We start from the raw sequence: 27,513 nt of genomic DNA on the forward strand, positions 1-27,513 counted from the left end.
TAAGGCACAATATATTAATTCGCTCTTGCATTCGTTTCTGAAATGTATCGAAAAGGCACTTGCCTTAATCTTCCCTGTGGAATTTGATTTTCAGTGAAAGATGATAAACTTTAAATCAACTTGAAGTATCATTAATCTCTGTCTATAAGTATGCATGACAAATAGATATAATAGAAACAGATTACAACGTCTTGTCAGATCGTGCCATCGTTCATGTTTTGCCCTGCACTTAATCTCATCATTAGTAGTAAAAGAAGAGGTAGTGCAACAACAATTATATTCTATATCATTCATTTGAAAGTCATATATATTTGGGATTTATAAATTACATAAATTATACATTGCTTAAATCAATTAATACCATCGTATCAGATTCAAGATGTTTTTTGATTTCTAGGGTCTCCATGTTTTTAATACATTTTGAATGAACTCCATACTTCCCCCAGCATGCTATTTTCTTTCTGGTACAATTCAGAAGGAAAATTTAAAAAAATTGTAAGGCCCTGATCTTTAAATGTGACCTCATGGGGTTAGACAACAGGAGCTACACTTTCCATATGAAATGGTCGGGCACTGTGGCCTCCCAGTTCACCCCTGTTAGAATAGAGCCAGGAGGAGTCCAGCTCACTGGTAGAGAAGGTCACTGAAAGGTGACCGGACATAGACAGGGCTGACAGATTCAACTTCAGCCAGGAATCAAAACACTTTAAATATTAAGGCAAAAAATTCTAATTTTCATATTCTAACCTTTTATAACTGAAAATCTGAACATAAGGTGAGGTCTAATAAATCATAAATCATTATTTGTTTGACCCATCTTATATCCAATGTTAATATGATAAAAAAAATATAATATTATTTGATAACAGTGAAAATACTTAATATCTCACATTTCAGTTGTAATGTGTTTATCGGTCACTAGATGTTTCATCTGTCCCATTAATTCCATTACTCTTGTCTTCAATAATAGCTTCTTCTGGTAACTCTCAAGTGACATTTTCATATCCTATATTTACAGAACATTATTCCAGCAATACTGACCCCACCACACACACTACCATCACTACCACATGGCTAGCAGCACCATTTATTTTATGTGCTATGGATTTGCGAACCTCATTACAACCAAACCTAATTTATTGCACTAATAAAAAGAAAAGATGCTCAATTCTTAAAACTAACACCCTGTCATTTACATCAGCTTCAGCAAATTAGGAAGGAGAGTACTCATTTTATAACCTCCAGCTGAATTGCCCATTACACTGTAATACGTTTAGTGGATGCTTCCTAAATTGGAAGACGTCCATTTTAATGTTAATTTATTTTTATTTCCTTGTAAACTAATAAGTACCAGGCTTCAACATTTATAGATTTTTATGTTTAGATCAGAAGGGTGACAGAATAACAGGTCAGTAGTAAAGCGGTTCACTTTAAAACCAGTAATGCATAAGACTGTATTTAATATGAAAATTGTAAGGCCTGAGATGTATAATGTCTCCTCAAATAAGAAAAAGGAAAAAGAGAATAAGTGTATATATAGAAAGTGCTCTAGTGATTTCTTTACTACTAACCAGCTAACACTTTAATAACATCAGTTAATTATGTTTTGGACAATACATACAGAAGCATATTTATAATCATTTAAAAGATTATTTGTCTTAGGCATCAGGGCAGTCTGTGGAACTACAGAAATAAGTTAAAAGAGCACAACAATCGTTCATGTATTCCAAGTCATGAATTCCTTTAATTATAAAACGTTCTTTTGACACAAAAGTCACGAGTGAAAAATCAAATAAAGATGTAAAAGGTGATATATACTAATTGATAAAATTATCATAGCAAAAATCTGCCTACGTGCCATTTTAGACAAGTGTTCAATGGATTAATGACACTATATTTCAACAGCATTTAATTAATGAAAAAAACCAACAATTCTGATAAAGCTTTAAGGAAAATTTAAGTTAGAATACTGGACACCAAAGAATTCCTGAGCTCGAACGCAACAAACAGCCAGTGTACATGCAGTGTACTTTAGACAAAAGTCAATTTCTTGTGATGAATGAAATGGCACAACTTCCTTTACCCTAAAAAACAAACATGCAAGGCATTTGATGTTTCTGATGCCAGCTTCGCATTAACACAGTATATAAAATCATATAGTTTCACCCTCAAGGTGAAAAGCCAGTTCGGAAGTCACCCCTATATAACAATAATTCCCAGTTTCAAGCCTTAAAAGTGCCTCAAAGATAGCATTAGATAACATTTATTAATAACTAAACAAATATAAAGATTAAAAATGATATTTCCAACTAGCCTCGACCATTATTTTTCATGAGGATGACGCATTTACAAAACTTCTGCAGGCCAGTGATCCAAATAAGTATCATCTCCTGATCACCTGAAATGTCATCAACATGTATAAACCTTCACTAAAGATAGGCACTCAAAGAAATGTCATATGAATGAACGATAAGATTAACTAATAGATTCATCCGGCTTCATCGAAAAGCACCTCACATTACAGAGGCCTCCTTACAGCTGAACATGTCTATTGCCTGGAAACTGAGCAGCCTTTCTTCCTTCATTCAGCTGCTTATTCTGGGAAAAGGCTAAAGAGAAACATTTAGATTGGAGGGGTCTTTGAAAAGGGGTGACAGTTGACTGATGACCATCCATAAAATGACAAAGAATTGCTGTGTGGAGCCTGTGCATCACATCGACTCTCCCTGGGAAACTAATTGCTCTGAATTGTTAATGGTAACATTATTTTTCTGGCAATCATTTCTTTTGAATGCCCAAAATGAGCATGAAACAACTCTTTTGACTGAACATAAAAGTTAAATGTCCGAATGTTGATCAAATTAACTTCAGCTATGTGACAATGGACTATATTTGTGAGACAATAATGAGATCGACAAAGGGCTGCTTTATACCAAGATTTCACAGTTGTAATGTAAAAATGTTTCTGTTAAACTAGATCAGCAACTTTCAAAAGGGAAACAGAAAAAAATACAAACAAAAGGAACAAAAGAACACTTTAGGTTTAAAAATTATTTTAATAAAACACAGTCTCTTCACTGTGGTAAATACTTTAAGGGAGCTTTAGAGCTTGTGCACAAAGAAATATTGCTTGAATTATTCCATAACATCTTGGGCCAATCTTCCAGATGTAAGTTAACAAATTTGAAGCATTTTAGTGAATATATGCAAGATTGTTTTTAGGTAATTTTAACAAAATAAATCTACATGCCAAAATGACAGTGTTTAAAACTTAACAATGATAATGATAATAACAGTCCAAAAAGAGGCACGTTTACCGACATTTCAATAATATAAAATAATGGCTCAATTATAATCCATAAGTTTGTGTTACTTACAGAGATTCCAAATATTAATTCTAAAGAATATACAAAATAATCCCAAAACAATACATTTTTTATTTCTGCTTTTAGATCAAAATCTTTGCTTGCCATCAAAAAAGTGCATTTCAACATTCAAACAAAGACACAAAATAAGTAATGCTTCACTTGGTTCAGTGAAAAAACAGACACAAAAAGAAGAAAAAATGTTTTGATGCAATTCAATGAAAGTTTAGCTCCCTAAACTGTGTTCCTTCTCAGTATTGTTCCCTGGTCTTGAAACGCTTTGGTGATAAACACTGTTCAGCAGTTTAAAGGCCTGGGAGGAAAAGACTTATCAGATCTGTTTTCAATGGCCCTAAATCTGCCTTATTAGCTCAATGCAGATAAGAGAAATTCAAAGAACCAGCATGAAACCTCTCTTGCCTGTGATTATCCAACACCAAATAGCTACAGTAGCTCAGCTGGAAATGTAGATCTACACCCCTTTTAAAGAGAGATTAGGGGCGAGAGAGAGAGCAGGGGGGAAGGGAAGAGAAGTTTTTACACTATAGATATTCTCACTTTCGCCTCTTCCTACTTTTTGGAAGGAGTGAGGATAGACAATGGGAAAAGATGGTTCCCAAAACCCTCCTGAATGGGGACACTGTTGGTGGTAGCGCTCATTCAAAGTGAGTTTCAGTGTATTGTCCTCCCCGATCAGCGGATCAGAATAGTGTTTGCTGGTGGCTGCCAAAAGGTTAGCAGCTCTGATGAAAGGACTTGCCCATTATTCACTGCTCCTACAGAACTCTGCTATTGTGTGGCTCGGCCCACTGTTTCACGATGGAGGTCCGGATCTGCGGCTGGCTGCTCTCTCAAAACAAGCGATTCATGCGAAATGCAGCCTCACAGTGGAGCCATGGTGTAAAATTCCAAGATTCGCTTTCCAAAGACAAGCAGATATTGACAACTCTGGCATTGTCAAATTTTAATGATATACTAAGGAGTTTAAAAAAACTATTACCTTCTAACTTTTGTTTGGTTATTTGCTTCGTGGGAGGTTCTGAGGTATTTTCTTTAAACCTGTTAGATGTTTTTGTTTTGTTAGGCTGGATTTATTTTTTCTCTTTTTAACTAGAGACAGAAACGTATGCATGATTGATTTTTTAAATGACGAGTTTGAAACCATTAATATAAGAGACTAAAATACATCATAGGATAAACCTATATATGATCTACCGGAAATACCTCTTTAGCTACTTTATTTATAAATGTATTTAAATTATAGATTGATATAAAAACTAAAAGGATCTTCATTTCAGAATGCTGAAACTACCCCTTCCTTAAATCAGGTACATTGTTTCATCAAATGAAATGAGAGAAAGTATGTGACCTTTGAAATAAAAAAGCAGTTAATATTTCATGAGTGTCAAAATATTGGTAAATTACTGATTGCAAGAATATACTACAATCCAAATCTAGGCCATGTAGATCATATATGTATTCTATATTCTTATGTCATGCACTGACCACACCCCAAAGTCAACACATGCTTTCTTAAAATGCAACTTCAAATGAGATTGCAAACTGTGTCCCTATAAGGAGATACTACTGCTTTGTCAATTCCTGTACTCCATTCCCTAGTCTGGGCAGCAAAGTAGTGTGGCCGGAATCTGAGTGGAGTCTGCATGCTTTCCATGGCTGTGTTTCTTCCGGGTGTTCCGATTAATCCCATCCCAAAGAAACTATAAAACAGTATTTTGGAATCCCACCTCACAACTGATGCTTTCAGGATAGGCTCCGGGTTGTCAAAAACCATATCAAGAATAAGTGGCTTTCCAATAATGGATGCTTGACTTCACCTAGGCAGCAGTACTGCCATCCATACACACAATTTATTAATTATATGTGAAGTTCACCGTTTGCTGAAGTCCACTAAACTGAGTGCAAGGTATACCCCAAACTGAAATGAATGTATTTATTTTCCATAGTTATTTTTAAGTGTCCTATAAAAGTAGTTTTCTAGAACTGTATCATTACTTCGATGAGAAAACAGCTGTTCAAAGCTAAAAACGTCTACTAGAAAGTCGGGGTGGGGATGGGCTTAACTCAATTTTTCCAATTATTTTACCAGGAATAGTATATTATGAGGTTTAAGTCTCCATGACTGTGGGTACACCTGCATTTTGCGAACTCAGGAACAAATGGGGCCCTTCGACACAACATCCAACTGCTACAAACATGTTTTGCAAAACGTCCGTTTATAGTAAGGCAAAAAAAAAGTCATTAAAAGGTAAAAAGGTTCTTACCTATCTAGAACGTAACCAAGTGCTTTCTGCCGCGTTCCTGAATAAACAGATGGGCTGGTTTCCCAAGCAATTAAATTGGAAGCGTCGTGGAAAAGATGAATGTTCACCAAGTCAAAGGCACTGTCAAGAAAACAACCATCACACAGTGAGTCATCATTGAAATGCCCTGAGACTAGGGCTGGAAATTAACCTCTGCGGGAGTGGAACCCCATAACTCACGACTTTATACCCCCTGTAATAGCTGAATCCAATTCCTACTGATAAAAGTATCAACCCTTCTCCTCAAGGCACAGCAGCACTTCGTTATTCATTCTCAATGTAATTTAATTGCACCTTGAATAGAAGTAAACAGGGCACATTGATTACAGGTAAAATTAAGAGGGTGAATATTTTACAAAATGAAAAGCACTGGTAGGCAGCAATGAAGCAGTGTAAGCATACCCTCCATATATGCTCAGTACATCTTAATTTCTTCCAGAAATTGTAGAATAGCGTCCAGAAGTTACATTTGTCACTTACTGTATGTGTAACACAAAATGCAAACAAAATATGCACATATTCCTTTCGAAACAAATTAGTAACAGGCGCATTGTTTTGGTTGTATAATAAGATTGTAAGAAAAAACAATGTAAATACGATAAGGGTTTTTTCTCTTCAAATCGATTTAAATTTATCTGCGGTGGAGAACAGATGGCCTTTCCATATTTAGATGTTTGAAATGAACCAGGTGAGGACCAAACACTTTCCAAAAGCTGTGTGATTCTCTGCACTTTATTATGACTAAAAGTTTTGACTGACAGTTTGTCTGCCATGATGCACCCCCCCCACCACCACCATCACCAGTGACACCCACCCCACTTCAGCTGCAAAGGTTTCTTCCCTAAAACATGCCTTCCACTTCCTAATCCCTGCGGTGTCTTTGCTGTGCGCTCAAATCCTGCCTGTCTGAATCCCTACCACCCCTCCTGAGACTTTCGCCTTGTTACGGTTTCATTTCTTTCTTCTCATGTCATCTTTATATTAAATTACCTCTCCTGAGAAGAAAACATTGATATTCATCAGATGCAGGTTCCATTGCATGTAATGTCTTGTGTCATCTGTCATATGCAACTTCTTGACTAATATGATTATGCCTAATCCAATAGACCAATTCACCGCACAATGTATGAGTGGACCCAAACTTGCTCTCTACAAAGACTCTTGACTCTAAATGAAGACTCAGTACAATTCTTTTGAATAAGTGGATGAATGCATAGCAAATAGGAGACGTAAACCTACCAATCAGCAATAGACCATCGTGTTCTGATGAAGCCTTTTCTGGACCATTTACACTAAGGAGAAAAGAAGGAAGGCATTAACTGATATTACAATCACCATTCAAAAAAATTAATGTGATTTTCCCCGCAAGCTGGGGTATGCAAGAAATTGTATATGGCTAATAAAGTGATTTCTCTTAATTAGGAAGATTAGCTGATGTTTAACATATTTACAAAGCCCACTCTGAATGACCTAGAATAAGAAATAAAAGGGGTGTATTTTAAAATTGGACATACTCTATGAGTATATAAAAAGAAGCACTGAACAGGTTTAAAATAAAACATAGACATTATAGATATGCTTTAACAGTTTAGGAGAAATCCAGAGAACTAGTAGAAAATATTATTTTTATATTTTAAATATTAATAATTTAAAAATCCCAAACTACAAATCAGGAGAAAACTGAAGAGATGAATAAAACTAATTAAAGCTTAGGTCACATAATTGCAAATTGACTAAACGTATTAATAAACTCTGGTATAAATTAAAGCATGAAAGGTATCTCATCACATTTCATATCCTTCAATCTGCATTAGTGTAAGATTAACTGAATCAAATTGAATTACATTAGCATACTTGAATTAATCCATATTGACTTGCACAAAATCAGCAGCCAATTATAACTACTAGGAACGGGGTAGAACTCAAGTGTGTCTTCACTCTGTCAAATGGATGAAATGCTATATTGCAATTTTAACGATATCGTAATAAAAAAAAAATCTAGCTGCAAAGCTGTTGAGGTGGACAGAAATAACGAAAGGCATGTGAACTTCAAATGTAAACATAAAAGTAGAAAAGGAATGATTTTTAACTACATTCGCAATACAGTACAACACAGATATTTACAAGAGACCACTACTGTTTTGTCCACTATTGATGCTATATAACCTTTATATCCTTCAGTATTTTCATACACATGGAAGCCATTACAAGTATTCTAAAAACACACATTAAATTACTTCTGTTGACTGCTTTTGTGGGAAGGAGTTTGTAAATGAGACTTTTTAAAATAGATAAGAAAAACTAATCTAATAAAGTAATTGAAATAACTGAGATACACACTTATTTTGTGTGTACATAAAAAAACCTTTTTTACATGACAAGTCTAAATATACACTCACACAAACACCAGCACATAACACAGCTTCTGTGTACCTGGAATAAGCATTAAATGCACTAAAATATACTTCATTTTTGCACTTACTAATATTGACAAATGCAGCATGATTTACTTGAAACACATTTACATAAATATTTCTTGAAAATAGCAAAGTCAACTGTAATCTTTCTGGGTAGTATCTTTTGTGAATTAATCTTCATAACTGAGGAGGGCTACAGTACCTTTATTACATTAAATAAGAGAGGGGGCGTGCCAAAGCTTCAGGAATTCTCAGGCTGGTCCTCTTATTAAAGTGTGGGGAAATTTAATTTAAAGAGACATTAACTACAATCGTGCCATTAGCATTTATCACCTCCTTCTGACACCAAATCTGATCGCTCCTGATTTATACGAGCTCTCTTTAGATAGATAGCAAAACTGCCTTGTATTCATCATTTGCTTATGACTTCCAAGTGGAATGCCAACAGATATTCTTTCCAAACACTTCCCCTCCCCAAAAGGCTCTCTTTTAAATACTTTATACAGACAAAATAACTCTCATCAAACTCCTAAGGGATTATTATGCTAAATGTTGCTAATGTTAAATATTAAAATGACAAAGTTTTATTTCCAAGTTTTGTCTATACTTTTTTTGGTTTAGGAAATGTCAAAGCACTGACTATCAGATCACAAACAAATTTCAATGAACCTTTTTATTCCTGATGCATGGGCAGGTTAATTTTTGTACTTTATCTGTGGGTTTTTATTTTTTTTTGTTCAAGTGTAATGTATTTTAATCTTGCACCTTATTCATGTGTTCATCTCCCTTGACTTTCAAATTAGATGTTTGTTTTACTACGTGACAGCATAGCTTTGCATACTTGGAAGTTCATTAGCTCACTCTACTTAATACACAAAGCCACTCTGCAATGCAATTTATTCACAGTTATCTGTGGGATTATAATTTTCCATTACATACAATTCAATTCATAAGCGTAACCACAAATCTCTTTAGAGAATGCTGTCAGACACAAGAATGAAAATGACTACTGCTACTATCAATGATAACAATAATAATAATAATAATAATAATAATAATAGTGAAAGTTGGGAACAATTATATTTTGTGATTAATTTAAATTCCACATTTTCTAATTCAAAGAGAAAATGAATATGACTAAAATATATCTGATTTCTGTACCATAACAGTAGAGGTTCCCATTACTTATTATGCGTCTCGAATCCTCCCAGTAGATTTTGAATCCTGCTCCAGTTGCAGTAGCACACCATCTCCAATGGGTGATGCTCTTCCCACCGTTCGGCTATTTTGGGTTTCTCAAAGGTCAGCACCTAAAGGTCCTCACTTATAGGTCACATCAACAACACCTCAGAGGGCCGCATAAGTTTCATCGCATAAACAATGATGTGCAAGCATGTGGATATGTTATTGTTTGGTTTGGCTAGGGTAGGAAACTTGAGGTGAGGAGAGGGAGCTGTCAAACAGATGTTTTAATTACAGGGAGAAAGCAGTCTATAAACTGAATTGTTGTGTATTGTAAGTTTCACTCATATCAAGTGTCATAACACAAGCAACGGGAAGCATATTTTTTAACTGACCTTTTACATCTACCAGAAAGACCACCTCCTCATAAATAACTGCCCACTGGTTACACATGGGTGCAGACACTTCTGTGTAACACCAGCTGGAGGAGAGGTTGCGAAGGGCTAATGTCAAAATGCACTGTGAGCAGTAAGTAATACACACAAACCATGATTGATATTGTCCAATAGAGGGCCTCCATTTATCTTGATTCTATCATTTCACTCAGGAGGGGCCATATCAAATTAAACAGTGACCCAGCAGAGGTTTATTGAAGTGACCAGAGTATGGGGAGGAGGAAAAGAGTGATTAAAGTGGCCCAAACTGGGATGTATTAATGGGTTCTTAAAGGAGAAGTGGGGTTTTGGAAGAAAGATACATGGCAGAGAATGGGCTTCAGTGATTGCACAACAAAAAGTGACTGTGATGTATATATCTTTCTGACCCAAAGATTTAAATATTACCCGGTATTTATAGAAAACCAGCATACAAGACAGTAATTTAGTTATGTAAGCTACTGTTTTATTAATCTAATTAAGAAACCATTCTTCTGAATTTGCCCTGAAACTGGTTTTGAAGATCTTCCTTTAATATACCTATTGAACTGGAGGAAACCAGTATTTTCAGAGTTTATTTTAAATTAGAGATTGACAATTATACTATGTAAAAAATGGACTACTCTATTTTAAGCTCATGTGTAAGCAAAGACTTGTAGATGAAATTGCTTATTCATTCAAAGCTCATTTACTGTGCATTTCACACATAAAAAGTATTTTCTACGGGCAGAATACTACAATCATTTTTTAAAATTTACATATAACGTATATGAATATAGCAAAGAGGTTTAATCCAAAAGTGCCAGGACTATGATGCTTTTATGTTAAGTTCACTTAAAAAATTAGATTACTGAAAATTTCAAAACCCCTACTCAGAGACAAGAATTTTTGCCACTTTGCTTCTTGTTCTGTTTATCAATTATTCTTTCTTCTGAAAAGTTTAACTAATGAAGTGTATTTTGCACAGGGGCAGGGACTGTAGCCTTCAGATACCAAATCATTATGGCTACAGCAGGCCCAGGGGAAAGCTCAGGGTGGGGTCATAAAATAACAGAGTTCCCTCTTATCTGTGCAACATATCAGCTCACACCACTAATAAACCACTGCTCAGACAGCAGCACTGCTACAGAGAAGAAGTGACAATGCTTCTCAGGTTAAGGCAAATCCCCATGTGTACACCAAGACTATTGGCTCAAAGCTCATGACAAATACATTTCACTGTATACCTTATCTGCTATTTTTAAGCGTCAATAAAGAAAACAGAAGTGACAACTAACAAGTCATTTTCCTTAATGCTTGAACAGCTCCAAGTCAGATAGGTGTGAACCAGCAAAGGGGCAGAAAGGGTCATGTCAGTCATGTTGTGAAAAGACAAATAGCCTCACATTTTTTCACTAACAACTCTTATTGAAGTTTCTTCACTACCACATAGTGACTTCACTATGTCACTACCTCCTTAGCATAGTTCACTAAGCCAACAAAGCAGGTGGAGTTAAGTAGGTAACTATCTGAGACTACTATTAGAGTCTGCAATCCATTTTCAACTACCTTCTATACATTTTTTAATGCTTTTTTAAACATTTTCATATATAACAATAAGGTTGGAAAAAAAAATTTTTTTAAGCACTTCCTGATCAGCATTACACTGAAGCTCTGTCTGACAGTGCTTTGCTTCATCACAAATAACAGTACACAAAACAGGGACACAGAATTTGCAAACCAACAGTATTAAGTCGCGTCCCGGATTCTCTGTTAATAGGATTCCTTTAGGCTGCAGATGGATTGCGAATACAGGCAGTTTCATCTACTAAAAGACAACATAAATCACCATTGAGAAAGGAGAGACCTCGCAAAGGTTATCGCCAGACTGCCTTCCTCATGAAAGGTTTGCATTAAAGCATTAGTGAAATTAATTCATCTTTCATAAGAGGTTTGAGCAGTATCTGTGATCTATGATAACAACCAATTTCTCACTACGGGCTAAAAAAATACTCAGCTCTGATAGACTACACAAATCTGCTCTTTTTAAATGGCCTAACATTATCTAGAGTGCTGCTCCCAGAGGCATCATTTGAGATTCATAACCCAGCAGGGAAGAGACCATAAATCAAGATGAAAAGTTTTGTTAGTTTTCTTTTTTATATGCAGTGGGTTGTAATTATTTTGAATTGCATTATGCCTCAATCAATGTAATTACTTTTAGATCATCTTTAAATGACGTTAAAAAAAAGGAATAGAAAAACAGGAAACGGAAAGGGGGATATGCCTTAAACCAATATAGATCTTTTTTGCATATATTTCTTCATTATCTGCCGAAGCTAGGGTAATAAATGAAATGAAAAATCAACATGTCATGGTTTATAGTGGTAGAGGTATTGGCTATAGTCTTTATTACTTTCAACAGAGCTTAAGGAAGGACTTTGTTAACATTGTATCAGTGGAGAACAGTCACACAGCAGTATACTATTGCAGACAAAGACAGATGCCCACCAAGGAAGCACATCACAGTTTTGAGTGGACTATCACCAATTACACTATACTCTTGAGCTCAAAGACATAGCAAAATACACTGTTTTTAAGGAAATCTTATTAAAGATACTGACGGAATATGCAGAGTGTTCCGTCCTGTAATGAACACAGAAGAGAATAAATGTTTCAGCTTCAGATGTGAACAAGAAGATAAGTGACAAACTAGAGGAAGCCATTCTGCCACACTAGCCCACTTGGTTGTTAGTAGTTAATTGTTCCAAGGACCTCATCCTGCCATTTCTTGAAGAAAGCTAGGGTATAGGCTTCTGAAATTCAAATGGATAGGCTGTTCCATTTCACCAAAATGCTTTGGCCCTTTGGTCAGTATTCCCTTTAGAAGGCTTTGACACAATCTTTAGTCCCGTAATCATTTTATTTTAGTGTTACTGGGATACATTTAAAATGACTTCAAGCCTTGGGCCTTTCATCATCATGTCCATCAGAGACAAGCCAGAAATTTCATATGGAATTATCTGATCAGATGATATGAACTAATACGACCTATAATTAATGACCAAGATCATACTATGAGTCATTCCATCAAGTTCTAATGTGATCTGTTCAATTAATAATAAGTGATTCTTATGTAAAGAGAAGTCTTTTATTGATAATTCTTCTTTGCCAGCTTATTATCCTAAAAATTCAGTGTAGACAGTGACTCTAGTAAATAGCTAAACCCTACCTGCCTTATTGGAATACAAATGACCTATTGTAGCTAGCAGTCATAAACAGAATATCCATAATGCAATAATGTTGCATGTATACATACCTCTGGAAAATATTCCTGTGGAAACTTCTCCTTTTCCAACATGGGGGTGCTTTCTAGTGTGTCGGAGTAGATCTCTTTTCCAATAACCTTCTTGTATTTCTTGGCTAAGAAATCAAGCATTCAAAAATAAAATAAAGTACATCAAACTCTGTAGTACTCTAGTTTTAGCAATAAGTTTAATATCTCAATAAGCCAAAGAAGTGTGATTTGTATGCACAAATCTAACTTTCAGCCTGCAGATGATCCAGTTAGGAAAACACACTAAGCACTTTCCCTTGCAAGTGCTCCATCTACTGGAAGTAAGTAACAGCTCATCTTGACACTAAAAGCAACAGATCTGTCCAAGCACTAGAGTTCATTTCCAGATGTTGGAAAGATGAGGTTTAGGCTTTATTTGTATCCACTAAACCTCATTTTCAAAGAGCTTCCTGCATCAGCTAACCCAAGAAGAAACAAAAGCAAGCATACGGCTTTGTGTTAATATTGGATATTATATAAAATAATATTGGATTTATATATTCCAACACATTCCACTGGAATCCAAGTTTAAGGGATGGTCACAGTTTAGTAAAAAACACATTGTCTAATGGAGTAGTTTGTGCAACCCTTTGGCTGGTAGATTTTTAAGCCAGAAAAATAAAACATTATACTGTACTATATAATATAGACAAATGTATACAGCAATATGTAACTGGTGTGCTAGTTTTATAATATGCAAGATATATATATATAAACAGGGGTGTCCACACTCTTTCCCCACATGTCTTTATTCGCTCCAAAGAATCTAGTTCACTGCTACTTCATCCTACAAGAACTTGCTGTCCTTCAGTGAGATGACCTATCTTAATGCTGACTTATAATGGGGTGTTTCCCTTCATATCTATATCACTGTTTTAATTAGTTTTGCTACTGTGACATTCTCCTTATGACATAAGTCCATGATAAGTCAAGCTTAACTGTCTAATTATTTCTATTCACAATTATTGAGAAAAGAAAACTAATTAATTAGAACACAATATTTATAGGGTACATTTTTCATAGATGATTTTACATACACACATGGACACACATCTTAATCTCTGCACATGAAAATGGATGAAAATGAAGATTAAATAAGCATATCTCATTCATACAAAAGACAAACTGCTGATATGACCATTGTATTACTGTCCAAAGAGTAGAGTAGGAGCATTCAATGTAAAGAAAATAGCTATGAACGAAAGTAGTATTCTAAAGCCATCATGGGTAGGTGGTAGGTGGTACCACCTTTTTTAGAAAGTCCCACACAACGTCTGCTCTTCTTTAGTTTTATGTCTCACAAATGAATGCTCTCCATATTTATATAAAGTCAATAAGGAATTACCTGTTTCATATTCTCTTTAATAATGAACAGATGTTACAGCTTGATCTTATAGGATAGGAAAAACAAAATGCTAAACTGGACAACATATAATTCTGTATCTGTGAAATCAATTGAAAATGGAAAAATGACTAAACATAAAGAAATTTCCTGAGTAACAACAATCTTCCTGAAGTTTTCAGAATCAACACACCAGTTTTATTCAAATAAAAGTGAATAAAAAGTAATCATAATAGCAGTAATGATATGAAATTCATATAATAGTGATGGTGATCACATAATAGTGATGGTGACCAGTTCACAGCTCAAATCAAGAAAATGTTCTCACCTTTAAAATCAAACTGATGGATGTTTTTCAAGGATTCATGGAGAAAATAGCAACTTCCTAGTGCCTGGGACAAAAAAGAAAGTTAAAATATTAAAATAGGGTACAACAGAAATGCATAAATCTTTCGAAACAAATTAATTATGTTTTCACAATAAAACACAGTAAGTTTGAGCTATAATTGAAACACTTTATATAATATTAGTATTTTGTAATGTAAGGTTGCATAATGCAATAGCAGCTGACAGGACAATTACTTCTCCAGACTGCCACATTGAAAGCCTTGAGTGCTGTTAACATCTCCTTCAACACAGAACACACCAAATCACAAAACAGTAAGGCAGGGATGCAGCCTTCTAAATAATACATAATTGGTACAGTAAGAGAGAGCACGACATCTCAGTTATTTTACTCTTTATTTTACTCTTGTAGAACACGTTTTTCAAAAACTGGTCTGAAACATGTTTGTGTAACACTTGAAAATATAATCCAGTTGTGATTGTTGTTTTTACTGTCAAGAAATTTTGAAGTTCAGTTTTTAAATTAAAGGCTTGAACATTTAAAAATTCTAAATATATTCTCTTTGACCTAAAGCACATTATAATAACTGACACTATAAAATATGTTTCCCTTTTCATTAAAGACAGAGAGCTAAAGGGTAGATTTCATATTTAACATACAATATGAATAGAACACATCCCATTTCTGATTTATTTCAAGTATATTTTTAGATACTGAATTGACTACATTTGTGGCAGCCAAAGTACTGTATACGTTAACATTTGATAGAGAGATTCCAACAGAAATCTTATTTTGCCCTGATCCCCAGATCACTCTTGCAGTCTCATTTGTTGCAGGCAAGCTCAGGAGAAAGCAGACATACAGATAAAGGGTGTAGAAGATATGATCCAGTTCAATACCTGTTTTTAATTTTTTAAGATCTATGCAATAAAAACACCGCCTTGCCAGTTTGCTGTATTAAAGGGAGTTTGACAGTTCTGTGGTAATTCATTGCAAATCCAACCCAGCAGAAAAGGCACAGTTACACTTCCTCCATATTATTTTTCACAGCATATGATACAGATTTAGATTTTCACAGGTAGTTTAACAGACGGAGAATGATTAAGTGCATAAATCCTTACAGAAAATAGGATGGAAAAAAGAAGGAGAAAAAAAGCAAAGCCCTGATCTCAGTGGGAAAGGATTTAGTTCTATTTTGTCATTTTCTTTGTGGCAGAGACTCCCTCTTGGCAGACAGAGTTTTGGCTCAGTGATCACTGCATTATTTATGAGAAGTAGCACATCTTGAGATTAAACATTTGCTGATTTGTCAAAAGCACAAACATGAGGTCCTGCCCATCTCCTTGACATATAAGTTCATCCAACGGAAAATACTGTCATGCATTTAATTGATGAGAACACTTCCTTGTGACCCAAACAGACTGCACTAGTTTTTTTTCCCCTCCTTTTGAAGGTGGAAAAAATCAAGGAAGGCTGCCTGTTAAGAGACTCAAGGTTAACTTCCAAATACAGAAGGACAGCTGGCAGAAGGAATTCAGTTTATTGTTGTTTGTTCTGTTTACTTTTCCAAGGATAGCAAAGCTAACATCTTTCCTTTACATTGCCAGTCTAATGCTTACTTCTGTGTAAAATCTTCACAGAACATTGTGATTTATCTCAAGTGGTAATAACAGATGCAATGCTAAAAACGTAAGGTTGAACAAACATTAAACAAGAAAGCTATTTTTATGTGACAGTATATTTTAAATCCCTTTCTAGTGAATGATAGATTGACATCCTTGGTTACATTCATTATCATCTTAATTTGAATTCCCCACTTACAGTAAATTAGCAAATAGTCACAATGGTGTGCTAAACTGATGAAAATAAATTAAAGTAGCTCTTAAAATTCCTTTGCTTTCTTACTTAGAGTAGAACTGTGCCAGTTCTGACATTATACATAATGTAAAGACTTTAATAAATTATGAAAATATTAGTTTAATCTTGGGTTTCAACGAGGTCTGGTCATTTAAAAAAAGCTTCATGTTTTATATTACTGCTCATAATGTAAATAAGGGGATCTGTTATTGTGCATTGCACTTCAATAACTGCTGCTTACAATAGTACAAAAATAGACTTCCTTCACAATGTTTAGTAAGAGACTTTGTGATCTAAAACAATATATGAGACTTTGTTGTATCTTAATAATTATTAAAATGGTTTTACTTTACACACGTATGGATAACTACCCATGTTTATATCTGTCATGTGGATTATCACAGATATTCTCATTTATAGGTTGCAGAGTCCAGTCATTAGTCAGCCAGAAAATCATGCAGCCTCAGTTCAAACCTCTTATTTTTGGTCACACGGCAAAGCTTTGCATGTTTAGTTATAAAATGCAAAGGATCCTCAAATAACAAAAAATAGGGATTTGTGAAATCACATGTAACATATAACTGCTCTTATAGGAAGATACAATCTGAGGTGCTTTGCCTCACAAGGATTTACCATTCTTGGAGTAAAAGGTGTATTGACCAACGTCCGCCCATTCACTGAATGATATCGCTGATACTTTGTTTTTAAGCAGCTTACTGACCGATTATGCCATTACCTCAGTGAATGTAATTGAACCAAATGGCATTCATATGATTACTTTAAACTAACTGCAATTAATTGTTTTTCAAATAAATGATAAACAATTGCATCTAAGTAGTATCTATGCAGTCATAAAATCTATACTTAACCTCTAATAAATATTTAATGTCAGAGTTCAAACCAACTTTTTTTTTCTTTCACTATATGGAGCCTATTATATTAGTATGGTGCAATTAATCCATTTGTCATTCGACATGACAAGCTCAAAATATTAATTAGAGTAGTTCTCTGCTGACAGGAAGTGCTTATCTTTTACCAGTCTTTTTACAATGGTGAATGTCAAGTGTATGTTTGTCACGTCTTACTTTATTGATTACCTGCCAGATTCACTTGAAATAATTAAAAGTATATTTTACATATTTATAAACCAAACTGTCACAAGTGCTACTTAATTTTCCATTAGTAAAATGCACTCTATTAACTGCTGCACTTCAGCCTAGAGGAGGTAGGGAATGAGTAATTACAGTAATTGTAGACAGAAAGACAATAACCATGCAATAAAAGCAGGACTTTATTAGTTATTTTGGCAACAGTATATTAACAGACTCTATTTACCCTGGTATAAAGTTAAGTGCAACCAGTGAAGATAATATTGACCTTCAATAAAGTGGAGAAAATACCCAGATACTGTATCTGAGGCTTGGACACTTCCCTTCCTGTAATATCTACAGTATATAGAAATCTCAATTCATAACTACCTGTTTTTAAAAATAACAATTATCTGAAACAGTGCTTATCAACACACTTTCAAACAACACCCACATCTGTTTATTTTATTTTTGAAGTAAATGAAAGCTGAATACCTTGTCTTAATTTTCCAAATTAGATTTTTTTTCAGTGATCAGGCTTAGATAGATAGGAACAGCTTATGATAACTGTATTAGTCAGTAAATTGTACAGTTTTTAGACACATTCCCTTCCCTGACAGGCAGGTTGTAATTCCATCTTCCTCCTTGTGCTTCCGGGATAGGTTCAATGTTACTTCGATTCTTGCCCAGAATAAGAGAGTTTAGAGAATAGAAACATCCATCCATTTAATCAGTCAGGAAAGTATGAGACCAGAGAGAGGCTGCAGAACAACGAGAGCCAAGAAAAGGAACCCTTCAGTGTTCTGTGCCAGGTGAAATGCAGACAATTGGCAGGGTCTACATGGGGATGATTCTATATCTGCTCAGATGTAGGACAGATGGTGTCTATTTGTGGAGAGCAAAGACAAACAGAATGACAGCAGTAGCCATTATAGCACCTTTTGTCAGTAAAATCAGGTTCTCTTTAGGATTATCCCAGAAGATTTGTAATTATGGAACTATACGCTTCTCTTAAGGGTGGTAATCAGTGCTACCTCATAGCGCTGGTTCAGTTCCAGACCTGGGGTTCTATCTGCATGGAGTTTGCATGTTCTCCCTGTGTTTACATAGGTTTCCACAGGGTACTCTGGTTTCCTCCCACAGTTCAAAAGACATACTGGTAGGTTAATTGGCTTCTGAGAAAAATTGGCACTGCTGTGAGTGTGTTTGTGTCTGTATGTGATGTCTTGTCCAGGGTGTACAATGTCTTGTGGCCGTTGCTTGCCAGGATAGGCTTTGGTTCCCCTTGAATCTGTGTTGGATAAAGAGATTAACCCATTAATGTCTGGCACCCATTATACACTGGAGTGTGCCCTTAACTATCTTTGCACTCAAACTAAATAATGAAACCTAAAAACAACCTGCTCAACAGTGGCATTTCCCCTCCTTTCAATATATGATTAATTGTTTTTTGAAAGATTTGAATTTCAGTGCTACAACCAGAAAGTATACAATTATTTAAATTCACATGAGTTTTATTTAGTCTTATGCCGTTTGCCGGTTACTCTTGGTCTGCAAAAGTCATATTGCTTTCTGTTCACATCTTGCTAAATGTAACACTAAGTATAGTAATGATTTGGACACACAAGGTGAAAAATGTGTAGCATCGAATTTGAGGGATATTATATTAACCAGCTAAAGGCTAACTCAGAGAGGCAAGACATATCAGCACACAATAAAAGAAAACAAAACTAAATTACCTACTTTGAAAATAGGCATGAATAGGTTACAATTAAATGAGAAAAAATGTGTTCCCTAAAATATGAGAATACATTTTTCTAATGTAAGCAGAAAAATGCATTTATTTAAAATGTTGGTATAATAGATCTATTCACTAACTAGGCCCTATGGTAGCAAGAAGACATAAAAGTATAGATCCTTTGACCTTTAAATGGATTTCTAGCATTTAATTTGAAAAATGACCCATAAAGCAAACATAAAAGTAATCATTTTTCAGCAGCAGAATGACCTTAAATTTAACTGAGGAGGAAGTTCGTTATCCTTTAAGCAGAGTCTGATCAATTTTCATGTGGCCAATGATGTTTAATTGTAGACCTCATAGGTCACCATTAATGGTATATACTCTCCCTGGATCAAACTGAAATAATTAGATTTTTCTTTGTATCCAAACCTAAAAAACTATCTTATTAAGGAATGAAACAAACAAAGGTGTGAGCTGTGGAAAATTTGAAAACATAATAATTTAGGTGTTGGAGTCCTAATAACTCCCAAACCTTTGCTCTTTTTCTTTCAATCTGTGACTGTTTATAAACAAGTTAATGAGTCCCTTACAAAGGCACCTGAGGAACTGGTCTCTAATCTAGATGTCAAGTAGTCAAATCTGAGCTCAGTCAGCCACTTGTGACCAGGTTTCCCCAAGTGGAAAAATACAAATGCCTGAGCAACAGCAGGGTCTGTGCCAGCAGGGTATGGACGGTTGGGATTAAATGGCCAGAGCTCTTTCTGCCTTTCAGGAAAACATTAACTCCTGCAACTCGCCAAATGTCCAGAGGCTTGCAGTGACATAATATTCCTCCAGGTGGCACTAACATTCCTGTCAATACAGTTTGTAATGAGTCAAATGATGAATGACTCTGCAGGTGGGCATGTTGGGGGTTTATCTGTGACAACTTCTACACTTGCATGGTAATTCGGACCCAGGCTGCCTCAGGACCTCATTTTCTCGGGTGTGAATACTTCCAATATATAAGGGTGGCCCTTGGCGAACTTAAATTTAGGCCAAAATACATGTGAATGCGCAAACCACTCTTGACCACCTTTTCATATTATGTTATCAGTATGGCCTCTCTTTCGGTCCCCTGCTCCCGCCTCTTGCTCCTCCTCTCCCCAGCCTTTGTTCTCCCGCTACATTACCTTTGCTTACTGCCTTGTCTTTCTCACACCTGAAGAAGGCTCCACCGCCGAAACGTTGTGTTTTCTGTCTTCTTTTTTTTCAGCATGGAATAAACCTATTACTTGTTCCTTTGCAGCCTACACATGCTGACACAGCTACCCACCTGAACTATGTTATCAGCATGAATACTTAGGTAAAAAGCAACTCCCAAATTTGCCTGCAAGCACAAAAGACAATAAAGTGATCTACTGCACTTGGAATCGCATGGACTACTATGTTTTAGTAGTACAAGCTATACCTCTGTAACACTGGTATTGCACGAGGCTATAAAAACTGCCTTGTAAGATTCTATCCCATTCTTCTTATAGAGCCTGGACAAGCAAGTGCCCTTTCATAGGTCTCAGATCCCTATATGACAAGCATCATTCAAGCTCCTAACATTCATTCCTAACAATGTTAAAATGTTCAATGGGGCTTAAGTCTGGAAATCGGGCATCTATACCATAACTATAACAAGAAAGTCTCTGGTACACTAACACCTTAAGGACATGCATCGTCCTGCTGGAATGTTGTCAGGACGAGCCCATAGGAAAGACAGCAAGTGAGGTTCCAGGACTTGATTATTGAAGCACAGTCCAGTCAGTTTGCTATCAATCACGACAAGTGCAGCTCTATGGCATGTCATTCTGCCAAGACCATGAAAACCTTCATATTACCTTGGTAATGTGCCATGACTTGTCTCTCAACCAGATTGTTACCTTTCCCTGACAGATTGGCTTGACTGCATCGTCTTGCCAGGTTAGAAATTGCTGGCTGGGAGTATTCCAGACAGTATGCAACAGTGTATTTGACCTCCTCCAGCCTCCAACATATCAATGGCATGAAGGCTTTGGCAACTTCATACGCATTGCATATTGACTGCTGTGTTCTTCCTTCTTGTTATCCTTCACCTGATGCTCAGTGCACACTGGTGAATCTTTAAGCAGTGCAACTCTGTGCTTTTATAATATTGATGACAAAATAACATTTACAAAAATTCTTTGATTCTCTTTAACTGTATATTGGGTGGTCAAACTAATAATGCAGAGCCAGAATTATTAAACATTTAATCTACCAAAAACAGTGAGCAAGTGTAAAAGAAAGAGTTACTACTATTTTAGCAGGGAAATCTCCATTGTTTACATTTCTGTACAAGTGATATGAACTCTTTTCATAATGTCACTTTACCACTCAATATTTTCATGTTAATGTCATGTTTGCATTCCTGAAAAGCTATTAAGTCAGAAATATAAACAAGCCTGACCATCTCAAATTTTCAAAAAGTGTGAATGAAGGTGTTGAAAAAAAGCCAGCCTAAATCTGAAGAGGCTTAAGGTTGGCCTGGTGCCAGGGCAGTAGGAATGAAAGAGACCTGTGTGTCTCATTCTGTCCCAAGTGGATACAGGAGACCTCAGCAGCATAATCCGAAAACAACAACCAATTGACAATTCTAAATTGGTTGGATGTACATAAATAATTTTAGATAAAATAAAAAATCCAATTAAGTTACCTTACAAAAGTTGACTTCAATTATTTTTTATAATTACTTATAATTTATTTGAAGGATTTTTCATCTTCTCCCATATCTCCCTGGGAAATGTGATACTTCAAATAACCTTATGCTTAAAATGAGGTACTTTCTGTTTATTAACTTCATCAGCCAGTTAAACCATTAAATTACATTTTAGCTTCATTTGCAATATTTGGGACTGTGGCATATATTGAAAGCAGAACTAGTACTGTCTAAAAAATTAATAAGATTAAAATAAGCAATTCCCTTGGACAAAGTGCCATTGTAGATCCTCTTTTAAAGACACCACTTGTTATTCAAGAACTAAACGTAAGGGGAGGCTTCAGAGGAAATTCTCTATACTCCACAAACAGGATGTTTGTCATTCTCTGCAATGAATACATCAAGTAGAGAAAACCCATCAATAGAGACATCTCTTTCGAAGTGAAAAACAGACAGAAAAGCTTAACAGTATTCTACTATGTGTTTGCCAACCATGTTCATAGTTCAATTGATTAAGTATTCTGAGTATTGAGCTTCAGTGTCTATTATTCATTCAAGGTAGAAAAAAATGACTGGATACACAGACAAAAATCTCATTAATAGTTATCCTGTCATTTTTTTATTTGCAAACAAGCTACAAGGTGAGCTATTTATCAGTTTCTAAATGAGGTTTTATCAGCAAGAGTAGATGTCATTAAATTGTTAAATTGTTGTTTTGCATCATGCCTTATCAGTTTGACATGTTTATACTTGTAACTCGGAAAATAAAAACAAAAGTATCAATATCGCTACTGTATATTTAACCTTTTTCAAACCAATGTTGATGTCAGTTAAGTACTACGTTACACAAAAAATAAAAAAACAATGCTTCCAAATCCATGCTGACTCATTGTATGCTCTCCAACATTGGATTCAACTTTAAAGTGATCAACTGAATAAAACGAACCAGGCAGAAATATAAGTTTAAAAAGTTGTAACAAATGAAACAATTACATTGTTTATCATCAGAAGACTGCAATGACAAAGACAATGTACTAGTGACAAAGTAAAAAACATTATTAGGTTAGGTCCAAGGCTGGACTTTTACTTTGACAATAATTATGTGTCCATGTCTCACAGACATTCAGGCTAGATAAACAGGCAGGGAGACAGATGTGGTTATAAAATATGGCATTATAGTTGTTTTCATCACAAATATAACTGCTTTGACAGCTTCTAGTCAAGTTCCATTGTCATGACTCACTATATCGATGTACAATGGCACTAAGATTGTTATGGAGTGGATATTAGTAACAAAGAAATAGAACCTACAAGAATTTATTATAACTTCACTAATTTGATTTTTCTTTCCAGTATTTTATGATACAATTTCTTTCACCTAAGCATTCATTTTAAGCATTATTCAGTGTGTTTTGATAAACTATTCACTTTAAAAATGACTGTACATAAGTTATACTTCAACAAAATGGGACATTAGTGAAAAGAGGTGAATACTTTAGCACAGTATAAGAAACAGTTACACTTAATAATAACCACAAGAGGGCTGCAAAGAAAAGAAATAATTTTGCTTGCAGTAGTCAATACCACATTAATTATCAGTGTTATTATAAGAGAAGAAGGAAAACACAGGAACACAAAGCATACATATTTAAATTGCACTGCAACATGAAAACACGGTACAGTTTTCCACCAGCAATGGCTCAAAATACTGAATATGCAACATTTTCATCATTGAAAATTTAAATTCTATTGTGTATGGACAATGCAGGAAAAAACTGTTGATTTGTCAATCAACATAATCTTTCAAAAAAGACATTTTGAGCTTTCATAATAAAGTAACAGTCAACACCTATTTTACAAGTAAATCCCAGAACCACGAAAGTATACACCCTAAAGGGCAATGCAAAAAAAATGATAGAGAAATGCTACTCAAAATATATCAAAGTCAAAGTTGCTTTTTGAAATTAAGTGAAGATTAGTGAAGTGAAGCCAGAGAATTGGGCAACAAGTAGTTAATTGATCAAGTTGTATACTTCAGTACATTGTTGTGTTGAAGTGAATAATCTGAAAATCTGTGTGGTGAACATAGAAAATCGGATGACACACAGTTAATTGGAATACCCCAGTACCTGATGATAACTCAACACAGAAGGGAGTTCTATTACCAGAATGTGTGTGAGTAGAGCCAAGGGAAGACCACTACACAAGGAAGAGGTCCATACTAATTTCCCATAGAGGGAAACACCAAGAACGAGCTAGGAGCTGAAACAGAGAAAGAGCACTAAAAAGGTTAAACCCTAAGGTGGCACAGGGGAAATGTCAGAATGTACAAGGAGTGTGAAGGAGCATGAGCCAACATTTGTCACAACCAGTCACCATGAAATTAATCAGTGCCATAGATACCCAGATGACAATCACAAGACAAAGAAGTTATGACTGTTAGAGAGTTAAATCAGGATAATTGGAAATTAAAACATGTACAGTACATTACCTGACACCCTTAGTCAAAAACAGTATGCTGTCACCCTGGAGGCAAAGGCAGGTGAAGACCCAAAAGCTGTTGCTCATTGTGTGACAAATGACATTAGAATGAACTTTCAATATAAATATTAATTACTCTTTCAATATAAAACAAATTCAAAGATCTTGGAAACCAAATGAACAGCAGGGCCAAATCATTGGTCTTAGCAGGGACTGTTTGAACCAGCAAATGTTCAAACAATAACTGCAAATGTAAAATGCTTTAGATTTCTTCATCACTACAGACATCTTAATGGCAATGGCTACATGTGCAGAGACGAGAGATTACATGTCAATGAGGTGCACCAGTCAGTTAGGCGCAAGGATCTACAGAGAAATTACTGTAGATGTGGCATGTTTTTTTGTAATAATGGGAGATTTGTTTCCACAAATTGAGAAAAAAATGATAAAGACAGCAGCTCATGCTGAAAAGGCAGACATGCTTAATGACTGCCATGTTTCTCCATTTGTCAGAGCATCTACTACAGTACTGAACTACACTTTTCAAACAATCGATTTAAGAATACCACCAGCTAACTGTGATTGTAATACGCCATAGTCTGAAATGTATTTTGTCCAGGTGCCAAGGATATTCAAGTGCCCAAAACAAGTGTTTACATTTTCAAGCTGACAAAGAAGGTTTGAGAGAGTTTACATGATGTTCAATGGAAAAGAACAAATAGAGAATGGATAGCAACAGTTTAATGATATTCTGCCTAATCACAAAACAAATTCATCCCACAAGTAAATCAAAGTCAGAAAGGCACTATCTTCACTAACTTTTTCTTTTTCTGTATTACCAAACCAAAAGAAAAGTAAAGTATCCCAACTGGATTAAGAGAGAAATCTGGGGAGGTCACATTGTGGCAGCCAAAACTGGAATTTAGCCAGGATGTTGTGGTTAATGCCCCCATTCTTACACTCTTATAAACATTTCTTTGGAATCTTAAATATGCAAGTAGTCAGTTTAGTGGTTCCCCAGAGGGCAGAATACCACTTAGCAGTCCACCAACAACACCTACAGTAGCAAAATATGTTTCTGTATACTGTAGAGCTCCTATCCCAGTGCTGAAGATGCTCAAGCTCAGTTTGCTTCTGAGATTCTGAGTAACATTAGAATGATACTTAAAATGTTTGGAGGAAAAATACCCAACAGTTCTGAAACAGAAGCAACATGGGCTTTTTCAGAGCACTTGATGATGGGATATGGATATAAAAATTTAAAAAGGAGCAAATCTGAAGCACCTTGCTGTTGATGAAACCATCCAAGTATCAATCAAAGTATTCAAGCGGTTACCAGGAAAATATTTTTCACGTTTTTTTTTAAATACCAGCCTATCACCACAGTTTGTTTAAAATATCAGCTTCCTTATCTGTCCCTTTATACCTATCAAATTCAGAGTTGACTGGCAACCCAGACATAGACCATGGTCAGTCTGAAATTTCTAAAGAATAAAAGAAAAATCTTTACCATTAATAGAAGCTCCCACTCTTAGAAACCAAATAAAAAAATATAAAAGCTTGTGAGCATAAAAGCTATAATAATGATTTTGAAAATATGATAGTGAGTATACACTGTACTGTATTTATCAAATTTTAGAACTCTTCCAATTATGATAGCCTCATCTGGAAACAGTTCCCCTAAATTTAAAAAGTAAAAGTATAAGAAAAAGAGTGTGAATAAAAAATCAGAGCTTTGAAATTCAAAGCAAGGTAATTCGGTTTGACCAATCACAAGAACAGCATGTGTCTTTATGCTGCCAAGATATTAAAAAGAGTAACTCCACCTGCATACAGTATATACTGTATAGCAGCATACACCAAGTCTTGCGGAGATATCCCAATGCTCTAAGCACTACAGTCCTCATTCTTTTAAAATCTCCTGAACTCCAGTGACAGCAATGGATGATTGATCTACAATCTACTGATTTTATTTTCTTTTAAAAATATTATGGATGGGACTAAACAAGGAATAATTGGACAAACCAGTGCCTGCGTCTGACCTGCCAACAATCCAACCCTCTTCCAAGGTTGGCCGCTTCTCTGGGAAATATTGTGCATTAATTTCATTTTGTCTCCCCTCCAACATCCAATGGTAGAACTTAATTAAATTGCTTGTCCATTGTGTTCATCCACTTACAAAGTTAATGATATTGTGCTCCTGAATTAAAGAGCATTTTATAAAGCGTGCTCTATGGAACCTGGCAGGCAGTACATTGCACAGTTGAACTCTGTCATTCCTCCCAGTTGTGGGCCTTCTAATTAGGAGAGAAATGGATGTTTCCATCTGCCAATTTAGAGACACACTCATCATTCCTCAACTAAATTCTTAACCTGTACTGTTAGAGGGTCTAAAGCAATAAAAACTGATTACAATAACATTCCACAAAATAGGAGCCTTGAGACTTGTTTAGATATGATTAATCCAGAAATACCAGAAATACCTGTATTGTTTTCTCTGTTGCAATTATCATCGTCTGGAAAGCAATGCACAAAAAGCATGGAAAGGTGACAGGCCTACTTAATCATGATTTTAAAAATTCAGGGTTTATTATTACAAGTATAGTCATGTGGAAAAGTAATCATTTTTTATGTTTTAGTGTACAACTGTGGGGAGTATACAAATTTGGGATTATTTGTAGTGTGGTGAGATTAAACATGACTGAACTTTACAATAAATTAGCTGGCTCTGTTTTAAATAAATGGAAGATGTACAGTAACTTTACAATTTAGCAGTACCTGCTCAATGTGCCTGCCATCTAACTTTTTATTGTGAAAAATAATTATACAGAACATCAGTGGCATTGATTTCCACATAAGGCTTCTGTACAGCATACCGCTATTTACAATTTAAACTTATACGAAACTGTATGTGGT

At 35.3% G+C, this 27,513-nt stretch overlaps 1 protein-coding gene across 2 annotated transcripts in view; it reads right to left on the reverse strand.

The window, feature by feature from the left end:
• The window catches only part of inpp5a (inositol polyphosphate-5-phosphatase A), a 145,729-nt gene that overhangs the window by 36,177 nt on the left and 82,039 nt on the right, over positions 1 to 27,513 (reverse strand). For both annotated transcript variants that reach the window (XM_088635021.1, XM_088635022.1), the window contains exons 5-8: positions 14,709 to 14,772; positions 13,021 to 13,124; positions 6,929 to 6,981; positions 5,651 to 5,770 (exon numbers count right to left, since the gene is read on the reverse strand). In XM_088635021.1, coding sequence (XP_088491147.1) covers positions 5,651 to 5,770; positions 6,929 to 6,981; positions 13,021 to 13,124; positions 14,709 to 14,772 — 341 coding nt within the window. The remainder of the gene's footprint in view (positions 1 to 5,650; positions 5,771 to 6,928; positions 6,982 to 13,020; positions 13,125 to 14,708; positions 14,773 to 27,513) is intronic.

Source organism: Lepisosteus platostomus, chromosome 6, assembly GCF_059453375.1.
Source record: "Lepisosteus platostomus isolate fLepPlt1 chromosome 6, fLepPlt1.hap1, whole genome shotgun sequence".
Lineage (NCBI taxonomy): Eukaryota > Metazoa > Chordata > Actinopteri > Semionotiformes > Lepisosteidae > Lepisosteus > Lepisosteus platostomus.